The 18,337-nt window shown below is 35.0% G+C and overlaps 1 protein-coding gene across 1 annotated transcript in view; it reads right to left on the bottom strand.

Moving 5' to 3' along the window:
* Window positions 1–11,618, bottom strand: part of CBP (sarcoplasmic calcium-binding protein) — a 44,497-nt gene extending 32,879 nt beyond the window's left edge. Inside the window, exon 1 of the mRNA XM_085950113.1 lies at window positions 11,283–11,618. Coding sequence (XP_085806239.1) covers window positions 11,283–11,393 — 111 coding nt within the window. The 5' untranslated portion in view covers window positions 11,394–11,618. The remainder of the gene's footprint in view (window positions 1–11,282) is intronic.
* Window positions 11,619–18,337: the final 6,719 nt, after the last annotated feature.

The raw sequence follows: 18,337 nt of genomic DNA, 5'->3' as shown, positions 1-18,337 counted from the left end.
TATACTGGTGGATCATAGCAGTGGTGCACAACCCACTTCTCACTTAGCGAATACGAATAATCAATCATCATAATTTCCATCCACGGGTTGTTCGATACAAAATTTTATGAATAAAGACACATAGGCACCAAGCGACAGTCGCGCATAAGCTCTGTTTAGTACACTGACACTGTTTAGTAATTGAGGTACATAATTATTAATACTTTGATTTAAAATGCACAACGAAATAATTTTAGAAATATTTTTTTCTAGTGATTATATTATATTTCTCTGAGGTGTTTTCAAATTATGTAATACTATTGACTTTTTAAAATACAAGGAAACGAATTATCTGTCATACAAGTATACGCACCCACAGAAATAGCGAAAGAAGAATAAAATGATACTTTTTATACACATGTAAACAAAGCTATAAATAATGGGCTACCTAAATGAAAAAATATGCCAACCCAGACAAGACGAATACTTAGATACGAAATCAAACGGGCATGGAGAAAGAAACCAGAGATGCCAGAGATTATCACTTTGGAGGAGGCCTTCACCCGAAGAGGGGTTCTTACAAACCAAACAAACTAATTACATACCATTGTTCAATTTATAAACATTATCTAATAGTATTATTTACAAAAAATAAAAGAAATCTTAATATAATGTATTATACAAAAAATATAAAAAAAAATAATAATTAATATTATATAAACTAGAAAATAAGTAGATAAAACAACCATAGATAGATATATATATGCCACAAAAATGATGCTTGTGCAAACATTAGTGTTCTCGATATTTCTATACGGGGTCGAGTCGTGGACCCTGAAGGCAAGAGAACGGAAGGCAATTGATGCCTTTGAGATGTGGTGTTGGCGCCGCCTTCGCATTTCTTGGACGGAGCACAGGACGAACCGGTCAATCATCCAGAGACTGAAGATAAAGGAATGGCTCTCGACGATATGTCTGAGAAGAATTCTGCAGTTTTTTGAACATATTGTCAGGCGCGGACCGGACAACCTGGAGAGACTGGTAGTTTTGGGTAGCCTCCAGGGAAGCCGAAGCAGAGGAAGAGCGTCTGCGCGATGGAGCGACCGAGTGAAAGAGCTGACTGGGGGCACCATCCATTCTGCCATGAGAGAAGCGGAAGATCGAGAAGGATGGAAAGTCTTGGTCGCTCAAAGGATAGCGAAATTTAAATGTGGTCACGATCCTCAGCCATGAGTGCACGACCAAGAAGAGATATATATTTATTAGATATAGTCATTTAACTGTCATTTACTTTTGTTTGTAAGAAATAAAAAGGCTTTTTATTTTATTTATTTATTTACTATTGACATAATATATACTAATCGACTATTAATAACTTGCCGGTGATTGTAGATTGTTGAATATGTAGAAGCTAGTACAATCACACCGAGCGACTTGTATTTTTAATAAAAGCATCGATCGGGTTTATCCGAAGTTGACCTCCGCATTTTTTTACATAATCGAAAAGTTATTGTAATGTCCAGATTACCATAGACACAATATGTGTACTCTCTTTTCGGCACGTATACCACGATCAGCTGTGGCAGAAAATATGGCGAAGGTTGTCTATGAGCAACAATTTGTTGTTTTGTTATTGTTTGTAATCTGTTTATCCGAACAGCAGCGTCTGACTCGATTAATTTATTTACAATGTGACTCCACGCAATGTGTGTCTGGAAATGCACGTAGGTACACTGTATTTTTTACCACCAACCTACTGGAGGTAAACTACTTGGCCACGGTCCACACTTCACAGCAAGACTTCCGGATTCTTAGAGACGGTTACATTTACATGCACTGCATATCAGAGCTGTTTTTATTATTATTTAATTTTACCGAAGCTTTTGTATTAATGCATCTACTTCTCTGAGTGAGGATTCCATGTTCAGACCCTTCCTTCAAATTTGTTAAAGAACTTTTCGACTTTACGGAGCTCATCTGTCTATTCCACAGAACAGATAATAAATAGAATTCCGATAGGCTAATACCAATACAGTAAAGTTTGACGCAGGGTTTTGAATGTGTGAATGTCCTACGAAAATGAACCACGTATTATAGACGTACAATAGTGTGTGTAATACACCAATATTAAATGAGCGTCAATGCATAAACCGAGAGCAGTTGTCAGTATTCGACGTATGACGTATTCTTGACACGTGTTTATATTTATCCCGTATTCTTCCTTACTCGAGACCGGTTGCCTGCTTCTTCTTACCCGTTAGGTGTTTCAGTTCCCATTATTTCTGAGTTCCGGAAATCTGTACGTATACAGTTCGCCGTATCACGCTTCACCGAGAAATGTATCGGAAATATATGGCCGTATATTAAAGACCGTTCAACCTCTTTGCGTCGTATAGTACCTACTGACATAAAATTCACGTCTAAATAAAACACGGTTCTTGTCGGTTTACACTTTACAGGAAGCCAGCAGCAAACAAATTTTGAAAATAGCCGATATACTGGATTATTTGTTAGGTTAGGTTTACATTCTTGAATTTATGAATTTTGCAAAAATTGGCTATGAAAATTGAATTGACGTTCATATTGAATCTAATAAAATTGGAGACCGTATAGTATACGGTTATCTCTTTCTGATAGAAAGCTCACGGCGAACTGTGCCACGTTACGTACAATTTACATGTAAAAATAAAACCCAAGTTAGAAAAAGCATCACGACTGTCCCCAAATATTTAAAGCACGTTGCTTAATGTGACTAACTAAAATGCATTGTAGGTATTACTTATTATTATTATAATACAGACGTAAGTATTTAAAACAACATAATCTTTAACACGTGTTTAAATTTATCCCATATTTTTCCACACTTGAGATCCGTTAGCCTGTTATGCTACACCCAGTAGGGTAAGCCAGTTTCCATTAATTTTGTGTTCCCTGCCAAGAATGTACGAAAATATTAGGATTAACCTTGGGCTTCAAAGAGTGGCCACGCGAGTGTATCCTGTCTTGCATTTGACTTTGAGTGACAACACAAATTTGGCATTATATGACCTGCCTGCTCCGTAGGACGTCACTTGGAAGATGATTTAGTTTAGACTTTAGAGAGAGGGTTGTTCAGCGTATTTGATAATATTTCACAAGTGGGGCAACATTCACCGAATACGTGGCCACCATAATACTGTTTACATCGGACGTGGTGAAATGATATAACCAGCATACTCACAACTATATAAGTAACTACATCGAATCGAAGTAAACAAAGTCGTGGTACATATTTGTTATCTACCTATCCACCGAGGTCGTTTCTCTCACTCGAGTCTGCAGCACGACAGAACACCGGGCAAGTAGATTGCGTTTCAACGGAGCGGTGTGAATAACCTGAGGAGGCAGTCGTTGCGAAATGCGGCACGCGGAACTACATGTAGTATGTATAATAGGTATGTGCCAATGTAAGTCATCGATTGGTAGACTTTGTGATATAAAGTCACTGCTATTAAAAAACATGTCTGCAATTGAGTGTAGGTACACAACATATTATTCATTTAGTAAATACAACGCAATAGTATGATAAGATTGCGTTTTATTTAAATGAATAATACAATGGATTTCCACCACGAATTGACAGTACAACATAATAAAAAAGTGCATAATAGAATTTGACTAAAATCACACAAAGAAAGATAGATTTCACATCTAGTAAATATATTAGACATAATTAAAATTCATCATACATGTCGTTCGACAAACAGCAATAATAATATTATGTAGTAACTCACCAATTTGGATAAATTTACATTGTTGTTGATTCGAACATCAGTGTAAAATATCAAAAAGTTTTGAAGAATAGCTTTAGAAATATATTTTTAAAGTACTTAAGCCCAGTTGTCCCGGCGCCGAATCGTCCTAGGACCTAGACCAGTGGTTCTCAGGTGAAATTTAACTTTGGCCGCACATTGACAGTTCTATGGAAACGTCCGGTGGCCACATCAAATCTCTCTTTTGTTGTGATTGAAAAAATTAAAGCTAAATTTTATTTACAAAAAAAAATGGATCAATTTATTTATAGACAAGTCCATTTAATATCCGCGGCAGCATATACACGGTGGGTGGAGGTGGGGCAACTCAAATCAAGTGCATTTAATAAAATACATTTTAACAGTTTAGTACATACTATCTATTTATTTAAAAATAATTCAAACGGAAATTCCTCAATACTCCTTTTTTCCAATGCGAGCCGCATGGCTGCTTCTAAGTTTACATCATTCTGTCAACTGGCTTCGATATTTGTTTTTTTATGAAGTGCATTACACTGAATGATCTTACACAGTATACAGTAGTAGGAAAAATTGACATTAATAAAGCAATTGTTGCCAATTTTTTGAATTGACTTGATTATTGGTCAACGTATGACTTCGTCCAAAGATTTTCAACCGTGGTATTATTAGAATGGTTTTTGAGTACTTGGTCATGACATGACTCATTTCCAATAACGCATATTTAACGTTAGCCCAGTTAATTAAAATAAATACTGAAAATTATGTTAATCTCGTTTGTAGTCGTAGTCCTATGAAATTTTATCTGAAAAGTTACGAAAGAAAGAGTTTTAAAAAAATCAATTCTTTGAACCTTTTATCAAGTTCCAGATTTAGAGATTGAAGACACTCTATTATTTTAAGCTTTAATTTTAATTTAGAAGTTGTGTTCGTAATTTTATCTATGAAATCGCTAAAAGAAGATAAAATAGAAAAAATGTAATTTTCAACATCTGACAAGAGAATTTTCACTGTGTTTTTTTAATGATGAACACGGTTACTATTATTGTTAGATTACTTTTTTGTAGTTGTTTATTTATCGAACTATTATTCTGTAAAGCGCTGGTGGCCGCACATGAGAACCACTGATCTTGACCCTTATCCAGTTATCGAAATTGCAGTTTTGTGGTTTTCATTCTATTTTCGTTTCGTCATTATCATATTATGCATATCGGGCTGATACTAAATTATTAAATGAAAAAAGATTCGCAATGACTGGTTTCTTGCACCAGCTTCAATGAATACCTAATAGCTGCATCGTAGCAGTTGCATTACTACCCACTGACGCTATCTTTAAATAGCCTGAATGCATTATCAACTAACCGCCAGTGCGTGCATTATTCTAATATTAGTGCACAATGCATACGTATTATACAACCACAAGTGTTATTTTGATCGATGTAACCTTGGATAGAATCGTGAGTGGTCTGGTGGTGATATAACATTGCAGACACCCATTTAAGCCATTTAAGGCATAATCATCTGCTCCAAAGTGGGCCTATTGTTTGGGCCCCGCATTAGTCTGCCTCATATTGAAGAGTGTTCAACATAAATTTTTGAGACTCTTACTTGATGCTGTATGAATCGTGAGCAGTTGTCAGAACGAAGGACAAGCGTATTGTTAACACGTGTTTAAGTTTATCCCATATTCTTCCACACTCGAGATCGGTCGACTGTTACTCTACAACCGTTAGGTATTTCAGTTCCCATTGTTGGGGACATTTAATAGTTTTTGTTGGATACCAGTATGATTGCAACTTTATAGCGATTTGGGTTTCTGTCGGAAAAAAATATATGCTTAATATAATGTTTTAAATCAATTAAGTGTCCTAATTGTCCCGTAGGGCCTTGTAAAAAAAAGATTTTTTCTAGTGTAGATAATATTATATAGATACTTATCTAAGGTGTTTTGAAATTATATAATATATTTATAATATAACAGTATAGCAGGCATAACTTCGAAAAGAGACCCATAAATGGCGCGACCCATTGACTAGACATCGCAAGCGCTATGTAGACAGATTAGGATTTAGCTCTATGTTGAGTCCGAAATTGGTTTCTCTCACACGCCAAGTTTAGTCTGATTAGCTCTGACCCTTTTGATCATACAGGTCCTCTATTTTGAGACTAAGTACCTTACACTATCGAGATTCGTTTCTAGTGATAAGTGTGGTATCTCGTTTTCAAATGTGATACTTACCTGAACTGAACTAAAACTTTGGCAAGTTCATCTGGTTATTTAGTCGAGCGAGTCATCTACTTATCTTGTTAATCTATTTTCGTGTACCGTTTGAAGTATTCTCTGTTATTGTTGATTATTCTCTGTGATCTGTGTTTCTATTTTACAACTAAAACATATTATAACTGGCGACCAACGTGGGCCCAAAGTGTTTCTAAATTATACATAAATAAAAACCATCATATAACAGTTTATTTCTTGCAATGGCGTCCGTGCAATATTATGCATAATAATTATCGATCCAAGTGACCTTCTCTTGTGTTATATCTACTTACGTGAGTAGATAATTTCAACGAATGCAAAACACATAATATGCGTTAAATTAAGGACATTGTCCCATTTACAGTTCAATGGTTGTTTACAATATTGTTCGATTTATAGTAGTTTTACTCACCGAGGTAATAGTGAAATCAATTAAACGAGTTTGTGGTCAGCTTGGTGTAAAAGCATTTATCAACACCAGTACCTAGTGGTGAATGGTGCCTGTTGAAGGCAGGCAGACTGTAATAGATAATTGAAAAAGATCCTAGCACAGACATATTTACAAAACTTAGTTGAATTTTATTCATCTTCAATATTTTACTGAACAAAAAATATTATATTAATTATATCTTTTTATGATAGATGTTTCATGAAAAAAAGACAACACGCACGATAATGGATATAAAAAAGGTAATGTGAAACCGTACTAGAACTGGATACATGTAAATTGTACGTACAACATTTCACCGTAGCACAGTTCGCCGTGAGCTTCCTATTGGAAAGAGATGACCGTATACTATACGGTCTTCAATTTTATTAGATTCAGTATGAACATTAATTTAATTTTCATAGCTGATTTTGGCAAAATTCATGAATTAAGGCGTCTAATTACAAAATAAAAAGTCCACAATTCAATATTTTCGGGAAACAACTTATATTTCAAGCTTCAATTATTTGTTTTAACGTGAGATTATTTTTTCTGTTGTATTCTAAGTCGAAATTAGAACCAAATGGCAATTTGTTTCAGCCGATAAACTATTAAATGTAATAAATATATGCAAAATAAAATTGGACGTAGCGCTACTTGTACCTCACTTTTTAATTTATTCCGCTTAAGGCACATATTTCCGTGGCACTGTCATGAGTTTACCAGATGCTACAGCATGGGAGACGCCCTTTTCAATATTGAACGTTCCCTTATTGGTTGACTTAAACACGAGCGAAATAAACCTAGCTTTAAATAATATGAAACACGGACTTGGCGCTTTTTGTAATAAATTGAGACTTGAATTATTTTTTTTCGTAGAGTTATGTCGCGTTTTGGAATGTATAGATTAATACATATTGTGTAAAATTATACAAAGAATAAGTACGTGCGTATTTTTTCTCGATTTTGACCAAATGTGGAATTATCGCTTTTTGGAATTAGACGCCTCAATTCAAGAATGAAAACCTAACCTATCCTAACACATAATCCAGTATATCGGCTATTTTCAAAATTTGTTTGCTGCTGGCTTCCTGTAAACCGACAAGAGCCGTGTTTTATTTATACATGAATTTTATGTCAGTACTATACGACCAAGAGGTCGCACCTTCTTTAATATACGGCCATATATTTCCGAAACAACACTTCACGGTGAAGTGTGATACGGCGGACTGCATAGGTACAAGTTTCCGGACACGTTTAGAGCTTGGGCTAGAAAATTGTACCGTCACGAGACTATTTGGGATCGAGCCCAGCACGTCTACATAATATATGAATATGTATATATATTTTACAAAAATTACATCGCTGTAAGGACCGGAGGGCCCGTTAGGTTTTAATACCTACATCCTCAGGTCACGTAATAGTATGACACCGATACGTGTGTATCCGTTGATTTTCTGGATACAAAAAGTCAGCGCCCATGTAAACGAACCTGCTCATACCAAATTTTATTTATTCGTCAACAGATGAATGTGGATTATTACAAATTCGCATTTAGGCCGTTGAGTTATTTTGCTAACGCGCTCTTCTGTCTAATAGTTATGTATTGAGATTTTTTATATAAGGATATTTTGTCTCTCGTATACGTGAATGGATATCGCTTATTGAAATTTATGTTTTTATGTGACAACAAACTTAAACCTGCTTATATTATTACAACAGATAGGTACAAGTCAAGTTTTTGTGATCAAATTTCAGGGTAACCTATTTCTTCAAACGGCATCCTTGACATATTTTCAAATTTGGAACACACTTAAAATTTGAAATTCAAATTTATTCCGAACAATGTTTCTATTAGTAGTTTTTTTTTAACCAAGAGGTTGTGACGAGTTAATCTTATATTTATAATAGAGCGAGAGAGAGAGAGAGAGAGAGAGAGAGAGAGAGAGAGAGAGAGAGATTTGAACCATTATGGCGAATCCTCTACCTACAAGTGACACCTAGCGGAAAAATACGAAGCTTGCAATTTGAGACATTTTTTTGATAATTTACATTGTAAATTGTAGACTGTATTAATCAATAAATATGTATCTGAAAACATAAAAAGAACAAATTTTTTGTGCCTCATTTCAAGTGCCTCTGGTAGGCTGAGGATTCGCCTTAATATTGTCCATTTATTATACCAATCATTGTCCACAATTACTGTTACAAATTTCAAGACGATTAGCAGAAAACGTCATTATATTCAGGATACAAAGATTGCTTTCAAAACAACCCAAATCCATAAATATGATTGAATTTCACAACCTAATCAAATCCAAATTTTGAGTTTCAGAACCCATCTAAGTGCATTTTAAAACACTAAATAACCTTTTAAAAAATGCTTCCACAATAAAACGAGACGCGAATGGTGTCATTATTTATTTTATTTCTTCATTCAATATTTTTAGCATTTATATTATTCCTATTTGTCAACAATCTGGTTAGTGGAGTTGGGCAGGTTTTGATAATAAGGTGTTCATAATAAAATAATATTATACATATTGGGCAGCGGAATAATAATACTGTGATAAGATAAACAGTTATAAACAAAGCTTAAAAAATATTCGTCGGATGTAAAATTTTAAAGATAGACGTTTTTTTAATAGGCAATACAATAATAGCGGTTTTTATCATTAAAAAAATAATCAAATAGCAGACTGGGATATGGGTACAAACGAGTCGATAGCGTTTTTATCACCACCCTCGAGTGATAACTAATGTCAAATGTGGAAACGTGATAAACTATGACCCCGGGCGACAGGTTTGCACATTTACTGCGCATGTCCCGGTCCCGCAAGGTAAATAAGATAATATAATACAAGTGATACATTAACAATAATATTAATATGATAAGTACATAAATAGATTCTCGATGAAAAATACTGTTAATTATTTATCATTGTTTACATACGCATGTGCCACAATTTTACATCGTACTTAATATCACTTGTTATTTCTGTTTGTTTCTAAAACCGATGTTTAAATAAATAGAGCAATGACTATAGAGTATGAGGTATTATTATTTATGACTATTGATTACGCTTTATAACAACACTCTATTGAAGCTTATATGTTGCAAATACAAATACATAATGGGTACTAATACCAATTATTACTGGGTGTGTTACAGGGAGGAGTGGAGGTAGGCTGTTAAGATTCGACATAGACAGTGCATACTAAACTTTGTCAGTCATACTTTTTTGACGTGGCGAGTCGACCAGATAAGTGAGATAAACACAAATCACATATTTGCTCTAATGGTAAAAAAATGGCGCAATTTTACTTTAATGGCTCATTCACTGCGAACATGTTAATTAGTAATTAATTACCACATTTAAATAACATGCTAATTATATCTAATAACCAACTAATTGGAAACGCATCTGCTGCGTTGGATGCACGGAATGAGTAAAGTTAATAGTAAAATACAAAAAAACCGCTAAAAATACACCTTAATTTTACCTCGTAGTACCATTTCGAAAACGCTACTGCAGTGCGTCACACTGCCTCTACCCTTAGCGATAGGTAGGGGGGCCCGTTTCAGGATGTGGGGGTCATGCTTATTTGATTTCATTGAAATTAAGAATACAATTTGCACATGGTGCTGGTTAGTTTTTCAAATTCAATTAAACCCTGCCTAAACCAAACCATAATAGTTTAGGTATGCAATGGGCGATTCGACAATAACAGTGGACACCTTTTCAGTCATATTAAGAATACGTCATACTATTACAGATGGTGTTAGTTAGTTCTAAAAAAATCATTAAGCCCTTCCAACCAATCCATATTCGGAAATCCATATTTATAAGATATTTTATAAATAAACGAAGACTTTTCTTCTATGGCTTGGTTTTGGCAGGATTTAATTGAAAGAACCATCAATAATGAAAACTCTGTAACCGCATAAATTGGGGTTCCGGTTCGGGGTTCTCAACATTCAAAATCAAAAATTTCGGTTCCGATACTAGTTCGAAAATAATGAAGGTTTTCAGGGATCGGTTCCTGTTCCATTTCCAACTCTGATTAAGAAAGATGCTGACTATTTGACTTGTTTTAATATAGGTATAAAAATGCTATCTAAATTATAGGAGTAGGTAATAATTAAAATTATAAACCATTGACATTTATTTAGCTATGCTGGAACATTTATCTTTCTTTGGGCTTTTTTTTAATATTTTAAACTTGTTTGCAAACGGATTAAATACTTGCGTTTCGAGTTTTTAGCAGTTGACAACTAACCGGCTTCGTGTTTTGAATATAAAATGTCGATTGATTGTATAAATTTAAATTTAAAAAAAAAACTTCGTACCTATGCCGAATTTAGACTGGCAAAAAAAAACAACAAAGGCGGGATATTTGAAAGTTACGAATAATATTATTAAGTTGCTAGGTAGCACAATACCTATAAAACGTATTTTTTTTATCAAGCGGCCGGTTACCAGAGTTTAAGGGTTAAGTCAGATAAAGATGAATAACGTAATAGCCATAAATAATATTTATATTGTCTTAAGTGCGGTAAATAAATATTGCCAAATATTTGAAATTCGAACCTGGAACAGACTGGCTGCCAAAATGGCGACTGAAAAATTGACACCTCGTCAAATATGATAATAATAACATCAGCTGATAATATTATTTGTATGCACGTTGCACTTCGAGCGAAAGTTTCGAATTTCGAACGTAAAATATGTCGAAAATAATAAATAAACAATTTAATTATGATGAGTCAAAATTAGTAGTTGGGTGAGATGTTGATGTGTAAAAATAGGCGTTATTTGAAGGGGAATAAGGGTTATTTGTTTACCTTTGGTGTCGTGTCAGTTATGTTGCTAATGGCTCCCGTGAGAGCGCTTCGTTCCATGGCCGTCCCGAAGGACGACGCGCGCGACCCCAGGCGAAGGAGTGAAAACGCCATGTTATTATTTTACTATTCGCAAAATAACGATTAATATTATTTGAAACACTTCGATAATATTGCACGCACGCACGCAATTATGAGCACTCTGTCACGTAGTTCACAATATAGTCAAGAGAAGCCGGCCCGCGTGGTAATGCGGCCTGGACTGTTCGTTGAGAGCGCACTCGATTTACGTCCGCACCATAAGCCGTGCAAGAAAGTTTTGAATCGAATGTTTTGACTAAAAACTTTTGTAAACAACTCCGGGCTGCATATACCAACCCCCTCCCTTCCCGGCAGCCATTGTTTTCTTGTCAGTTTAACCAACATTAAAATAGCGTCAAATTTACATTTTAAATTAATTGATTTATTTTTATTTATTATTTAATTTATTTTATTAATCCTCCAGTCTGAAAAAAATATGGAACTACAAAAATTAAGGTAGCAAACAGTGTTGCAATCTTTTCAGAGTGGAATTATAGTACAAAGCCTCCAGAATTATAGTATTTAGGAAAAAAATATAGTACGCGTTGTCATCTGTTGGAAATGTATATGTTTTTTGTTTCTCAGAAAAAAAAATAACGGAAAATTTGAGAAACTTCGAAACCCCTTTTTATTTAGGTACCTCTTCCGACCAAAAATGCTCACCGAAGAATTCAAGAATTTTCATTTTAAACCAGTCAAGGGATTTTTTTAAAGTTTTTCGAGCAATTTTTTTCCAAAATCTTCTTATATTGCGAAATTATAATACTTTGCACCAATTTATTGAACGGAAATATCGAAATTTTAGTACTTTTTACATATTATTTTTTCCGATATTAAAAATTATAGTATTTTGGGCTTAGTATACCTGTTTTATATCGTACCCCTACGATACAAAAGAGAATAAAACCACAAATTACACCATTTAATCCAGTGCTCCGCAACCTTTTCCAACCCATGGCACACCAAAGGTCTTCCCAGAATTCCGCGGCACACCACACGTAAAACAATGTAAACGCCAAAACATGGACTCCACATCCTGAAGGGGGACCCCAGCCCAAGATCTTTGGCGGCCCCCAATACCTATCGCTAAGGTTAAAGACAGTGTGATACTCTAAAATAGCGTTTTTAAAATAGTGTTCGAGGTAAAATTAATGGTATTGATTTTATGTTTAGCGATTTTTTGTATGGTTATATTCTATTTATATAATAATTATGGTTAGTTGTTGGGTTAGGAATAATTATTTGTCGAGTACTGGTACAATAATAATAAATTGTGTCCTACAATCACATGTTTTAAAATATTAATACTTACTAGCGAAGTAAAATAACACTGCAGGCGACTTTTTTTGACTCGAAAATGGGAGCTGAACTGCGATAGCCTTGTCGGAAATCCGAGGATATTTTTTATTAACGAAATCCAGAAAATAGCCAATTGAACATCGGCGAACTTTTTTAGCGTCCCGTCGTATATCAATTCAACAAATTCCTCTCGAATTTATAGGAACAGCGCTTCAATAGAATTTTCGGCATTGGTTGCAAAAGGGTTTCGTATCCTATCGCATTTATTGTATGAACTGATGAAATTTCTTTTGCAGCAAAGTTAAATGTTTTTGAGACGGATCTAAAATTAATTGCTTGTTTTCAATGGTGGTTTGGGAGTTCCTTTGGAACATTTGTAGAGATTCTTGTCTTAACTCCTTCTGTCAAAGTTCCATTTTATTTTTGACTTCTAATTTATCAGAGCACGTCAATATATTTTCATTCTGACCTTGCGTTGTTTTATTAAGTTCATGCAAGTGCTCAAATATATTACCAGCCATGTACGAAAATTTGAATATTGCACCGCGGCACACCTAGCATCATCTCGCGGCACACCGGTTGCGGAGCACTGCTTTAATCAACATGAATTATGATTGAGAATGCCAGTGATGTCACATAATACTATTACTTAGTAGTTGTTACCCGTTGAATGTTAGTTGATGGGATTTTACAATGTTTTAGTTTAGGCAATATCTTATACCTACTCATTCTGGGAAATAGGTAAGCAGTTTTTTAAAAAGACTGGTATAATTTAATAATTGTATTGAGGGCCTTTTTTAAATATTCTGATGAATCGATTGTCAAAGAAAATGCCTGCGATATTGTGTGAAATGTAAATAATCTTAACGTGAGTAAATGACGCACGTACAATGTGTGATGGTACTTATAAACTGCATTGAGTACCAACTGCAAAAGTGCAACCTATAGTCTATGTGTGTAGTGCAACAGTTCGATTAATAGGTATGTAATATTAAAATACCTATAGGTACATTAAACGGTGGCGTCCTCAGATTATTTGAGAGGAGGAAGTACAACACGTCATAATAAAGAAACTAATCATTTTCATCAATAGTTTTTAAATTTTTATACCCATTAAGTAATTAGAATGCTGTCCCTTTCATTTTTAGTTTCAAATTGCCTACACTCCTAATCACCTAATTTCAGGGCTCTAAATGGACCGGAGCGTACCGGAGCGCCGTTCTGGTTCATAAAATTCCAAAAAACTATCGCTCCGTCTCGTGGAAAAAATATTTGATCGTCTGAGTAGATAAGCCATATAACAAAAAATTAACACATTTATTATTTTTCTTTCCTTTATCTGCCGCATATAAGCAGTGCATGATTTGTCTACCCCGCGGGTCGTATAATGTATTATTTATGAACGTTTAATTAGTTAAAATAGTAATGCCATAGAATATCAACAGACATGTCGAAGAGCGAATCCTCGATTTTTTTTCTCGACCATGTCCGATACTAATAAAATCATATGGGCCTCCACAGAGTGGAGGTTTGTATTAGATTTTGTTTTTACGATAAATGGATGTCAGCCACTTACTCAACATATTAGGTCGATACTTTGACTCACACACAAATTAAAACAAAACAATATGTGTACTTGCCAGACTCAGAATTCGAACCTGAGACCCACGACGTTATAGGCCGACGCTTGTGCCGCGTAGCCATCGTCGAATACTAAACCCAAATTCTATGGAATGTTACAAAAACCCCCATTAATCAGAATTTATATTATGCCTAATATTTGTATCAAAACAATCTTATTGTTGCATGTAGAAATAGGTGTAGGTATACAACATATTATATCATGTTTAATATTAAATTTTATTAAAAAATGTATGATTTTCATAACAATTCCCGAACCGGAGACAGAATGGTAGTCTCGAAAATTTCAGGAACCGCAGGAGTTACACTCCGGTGCGTTCCGGTCCATTTTGAGCGCTGGCTCAAACAGTGGTGTCTTTAGGTAGAGTTTGTGGTACTGGCAGATTTGAAGGTTCCCTTGTGAAAATGTTGCCTGTGTGATAAACCGCCATTACAATATGTAGGTATTACATAAGCATCACAATACAACAATGTTATCAGGATTTTTTATACTTCGATAATTTTCTTAAATTAAGACGTCTTTACTTTCTAATGAAGCGTCCATATTGTCACTTCATGTAAAACCTCCACAGCTTTCAAAAGTATTAATATTTATATATTGTGTCCCTCCATTCACCACCGTTTATAATATACCGCCCCTATGCAACGGATAACCTGCATAACCTCAGGGGACGTCACTGTACCGGTCTACTGATTTTATTAGGTATCTATTTATTTTCGGCTAACTTTAATGAACAACTGCAACAAAAATGACAAACACATCATCGGTTTTAGATCATTTTCACAAAACGTATTAAAAAAGAACGGTATTTTAGGTACGTGGAGGTCTCAGACGCAGACAGATTTAGAAGCTCCTGGTAAAAATATGTCTATAAAATAAACCGTCATTAGGTATTACAATACAAAAATAATGTTACCGGAATTTTTTATGATTCCATTATTGTATGTATAACTAAGGCGCGATGCAGAACTGTTGACGTAAAGAAGAAGCCATTTTAAGAAGAAAAATACGTTACATGTTCTTTCTCTCTTCCACTTAGGCGTTTTAATAAGAATAACTAAATTCGTCGAAATCGGCCCCTTAAAGTTAGGCGCGTAAGTCCGTAAGTATGGTTCTACGTCGGCACTTTCAACTATTTTATAATGTACCACGCCTTAACAATGCATGACCCGCCTACTCCCACGGGACGACACTGTACATGAACCCGGACCAAGGGCGCCGCATTTTTATATACGGCGGTTCTCGACTTTCGTACGTGAAAATGTGTATGAATGTGAATGTACAAAAGTAGAGCTATGTAAAAAAAAGCATAAAAAAGTGTTCAAGACAAGTGTAATTTAAAATATTTATTATTAATGGTATAATAAGGTTAACGAGGCGTATTAGCAATCAGGTATTTTCTTTATAAATTTGTCAAGATATAGTTGGATACCCTTTTTTACGTGTTTGAGAAGGTGACGGGGAGCGGAGGAGAGGAGCGACTGCATGGAAGCGCACAGTTTTTGCACTATCAACAAAAAGCTAAATTTTAAGAAATGTACGAAATAGCGAATTGTGCGAAAGTCGAGGACCGCCTGTACTACGTGTGAAAGAATCTTTATACGCTAAGTGCGCCGTGAATAGAAACAGTTTGAAAACCATTTGAAGTAGGCAGTTCATGAATAATGCCATGACGACTGGAACCCTGGACCATGGGCCCCACATCATGAAGCGGGCCCCCAGGCTAGGATCTTTAGCGCCCCCCCCTACTTATCGCTAAAGATAAAGGCAGTGTGACGCTCTACAGTAGCATTTTCCAAATGGTGTACGCGGTAAAATTAATGTGTATGTTTAGTGTTTTATTGTATATTTTAATACATCCATTTGAATTATGGAGATGTCGAGTATTGATAAACAATTAAAAATTGTATCGTATAACCACATAACTTTAAATAATAATATTACTGAAGGAAAATAGCGCCGCAGGCGATTTTTTTTACTGTTAAAGCAAATTTTTGATGTGTGTTTATCTCACTTATGTGGTCGTCTCACCTCGCCGGGCCTCTCCTGACCCCGGGCCCCCAGGCTAGAGCCCTGTCAGCCCCCCTTATGGGGGCCATGCCCTGGACACTTACTAAACCAATTTTATTTTATGACAGCGACTATTAAATACATTAGTCATTACTCTTTAGTGTATTAGGATGTTGTGTAGGTTTTTAAAAATACGATAAAACGGATTTTTGATCAAAATTTAAAATATTACCTAATTTCAAACCCCGCTATAACACTTTTTTGAAATAATGAAGATATATATATATCGTTGGATTCGTTATTAAAATCTCTAAATGAAAATTTTATCGCCTCTTTCAGATCCGCTACGATTAACTGTCATTTATGAAACAAAATCAATGCGTCTATCAATCCCCGCTATAACACTACTGAAACATTCAAAAACCTTTTTGGTTCAAAAACTTTTTATTGATTTTCTCAACATAATGAAAAAGTGTTATAGCGGGTTTTGAAACTCAGCGACACCTATATCCCTTGCAATGATTAAAATTTGGACAGTCGATTGTTTATGTTTATACTATTGACAACTGCCATCTGTGGAGGAAACAATGTAATGTTACGACAATTTAGATTTTTTCCATACTAAAATAGATTGAATTTAATTCGACATCTATGATTTTTTTCTGGCAACTGTTTTATCCGAGAATATTTTTAATTAGTAATCATTAATTACATTCAAAGTATAATTTTTATTTTCATTTTCAATAGCGTCTCGAAAAAAAAATTATCGTGACAATCTTATCGACATAATATTATATCATCTAATTAAGTGATGGCCACAATATTGGAACTCGATTTGATATAAATAAAAAGGATTTCGTGTGCCTCTGCTGGGTGAAGTATTCACCTTTATTCAATCTAAAAATGCGATAAAGTAAGCAGGTGATAAGTTTTCTATCTGCAGTCGATATAATATATTAATATTCGGTTATTTTTACGATAGGGTGAAACAATTAAGTCTCTCAGGACCAGGAGCGCAACTAGGTATTATACCGCCAAGGGTAGTAAAAATTTATCTCCAGCTCAACAGAATTATCTGTAATATAATTGAAGCATTGGAACTCACATAATATGTAAACATAGTTTAAATTAAACGGTAGGTACCTATAGTAGCATAGGTGGACGCTGAATTCTCCTCCATGATTGGTACGAGTTAAGCTCCACAGAGCTACTCCTCATAGTAGACGATACAGTGTAGATCACTCGGTCACATCCCTAGGTACAATGCTGCCCTTAAGCAGATCTGGTTATCCTTTAATTTTTAGTCTCAGATTGTATGCAAATTTGTTAAGAGCGTACATAAGTAAGTGAAACGGCAAATAATTTTCAACACTATGTGGAACGAAATTTTGGCCGCGTTGCCATTCGGAGAGGGATAGTCGACCTGTTCGCACGTCAATTTCTTTTGTGATGGAGTAGGATGAATATATTCTTAAATCATGGAAAGATGACTAAAAAACGTTCCGCATGTACTTGAAAAAGAAAACATGTCAATGAATATACTATTATTATTACGAATATAATAATAAACATAACATAAAAAGGACGCATGTTGAACTTTTATGACAAATTATATTTCGTTCGGCTTGGGTCATTTGCACCTGCGACCCGCAATCCGCGCATCGGTGTTTTTTAGACCATGCCTCAGCTGAGGTACATAATAATATAGCCTTAAGTATAGATATTATATCAACATATTTTATTAGTCATCCGATTAGTCCACGAAATCAGCGGTATTTTTAGGTACGCAGAGCAGGGTTCGAAATGGATCGGAGCGCACCGGAGTGCCATCCGGTTCGTGAAATCGGTAATATTATCGATCCGTCTCGTGGAAAAATAATTTGATCGTCTGAGCTAGATATGCCATATATAACAAAAAATCGAACACACTTAGTTTAGGTACAATTTGATAACTATGAAAATTGTCGAGCGCTCCGGTTCGTAAACTTTTCCATTTTGAGCGCTGACGCAGCGGTCTGAGTCGATG

This window comes from Rhyacophila brunnea, unplaced genomic scaffold (assembly GCF_057557595.1).
Source record: "Rhyacophila brunnea isolate RB1 unplaced genomic scaffold, BYU_Rbru_1.0 scaffold_23, whole genome shotgun sequence".
In the NCBI taxonomy this organism is placed as follows: Eukaryota; Metazoa; Arthropoda; class Insecta; order Trichoptera; family Rhyacophilidae; genus Rhyacophila; species Rhyacophila brunnea.
This window is presented reverse-complemented; position numbering and strand designations above follow the sequence as displayed.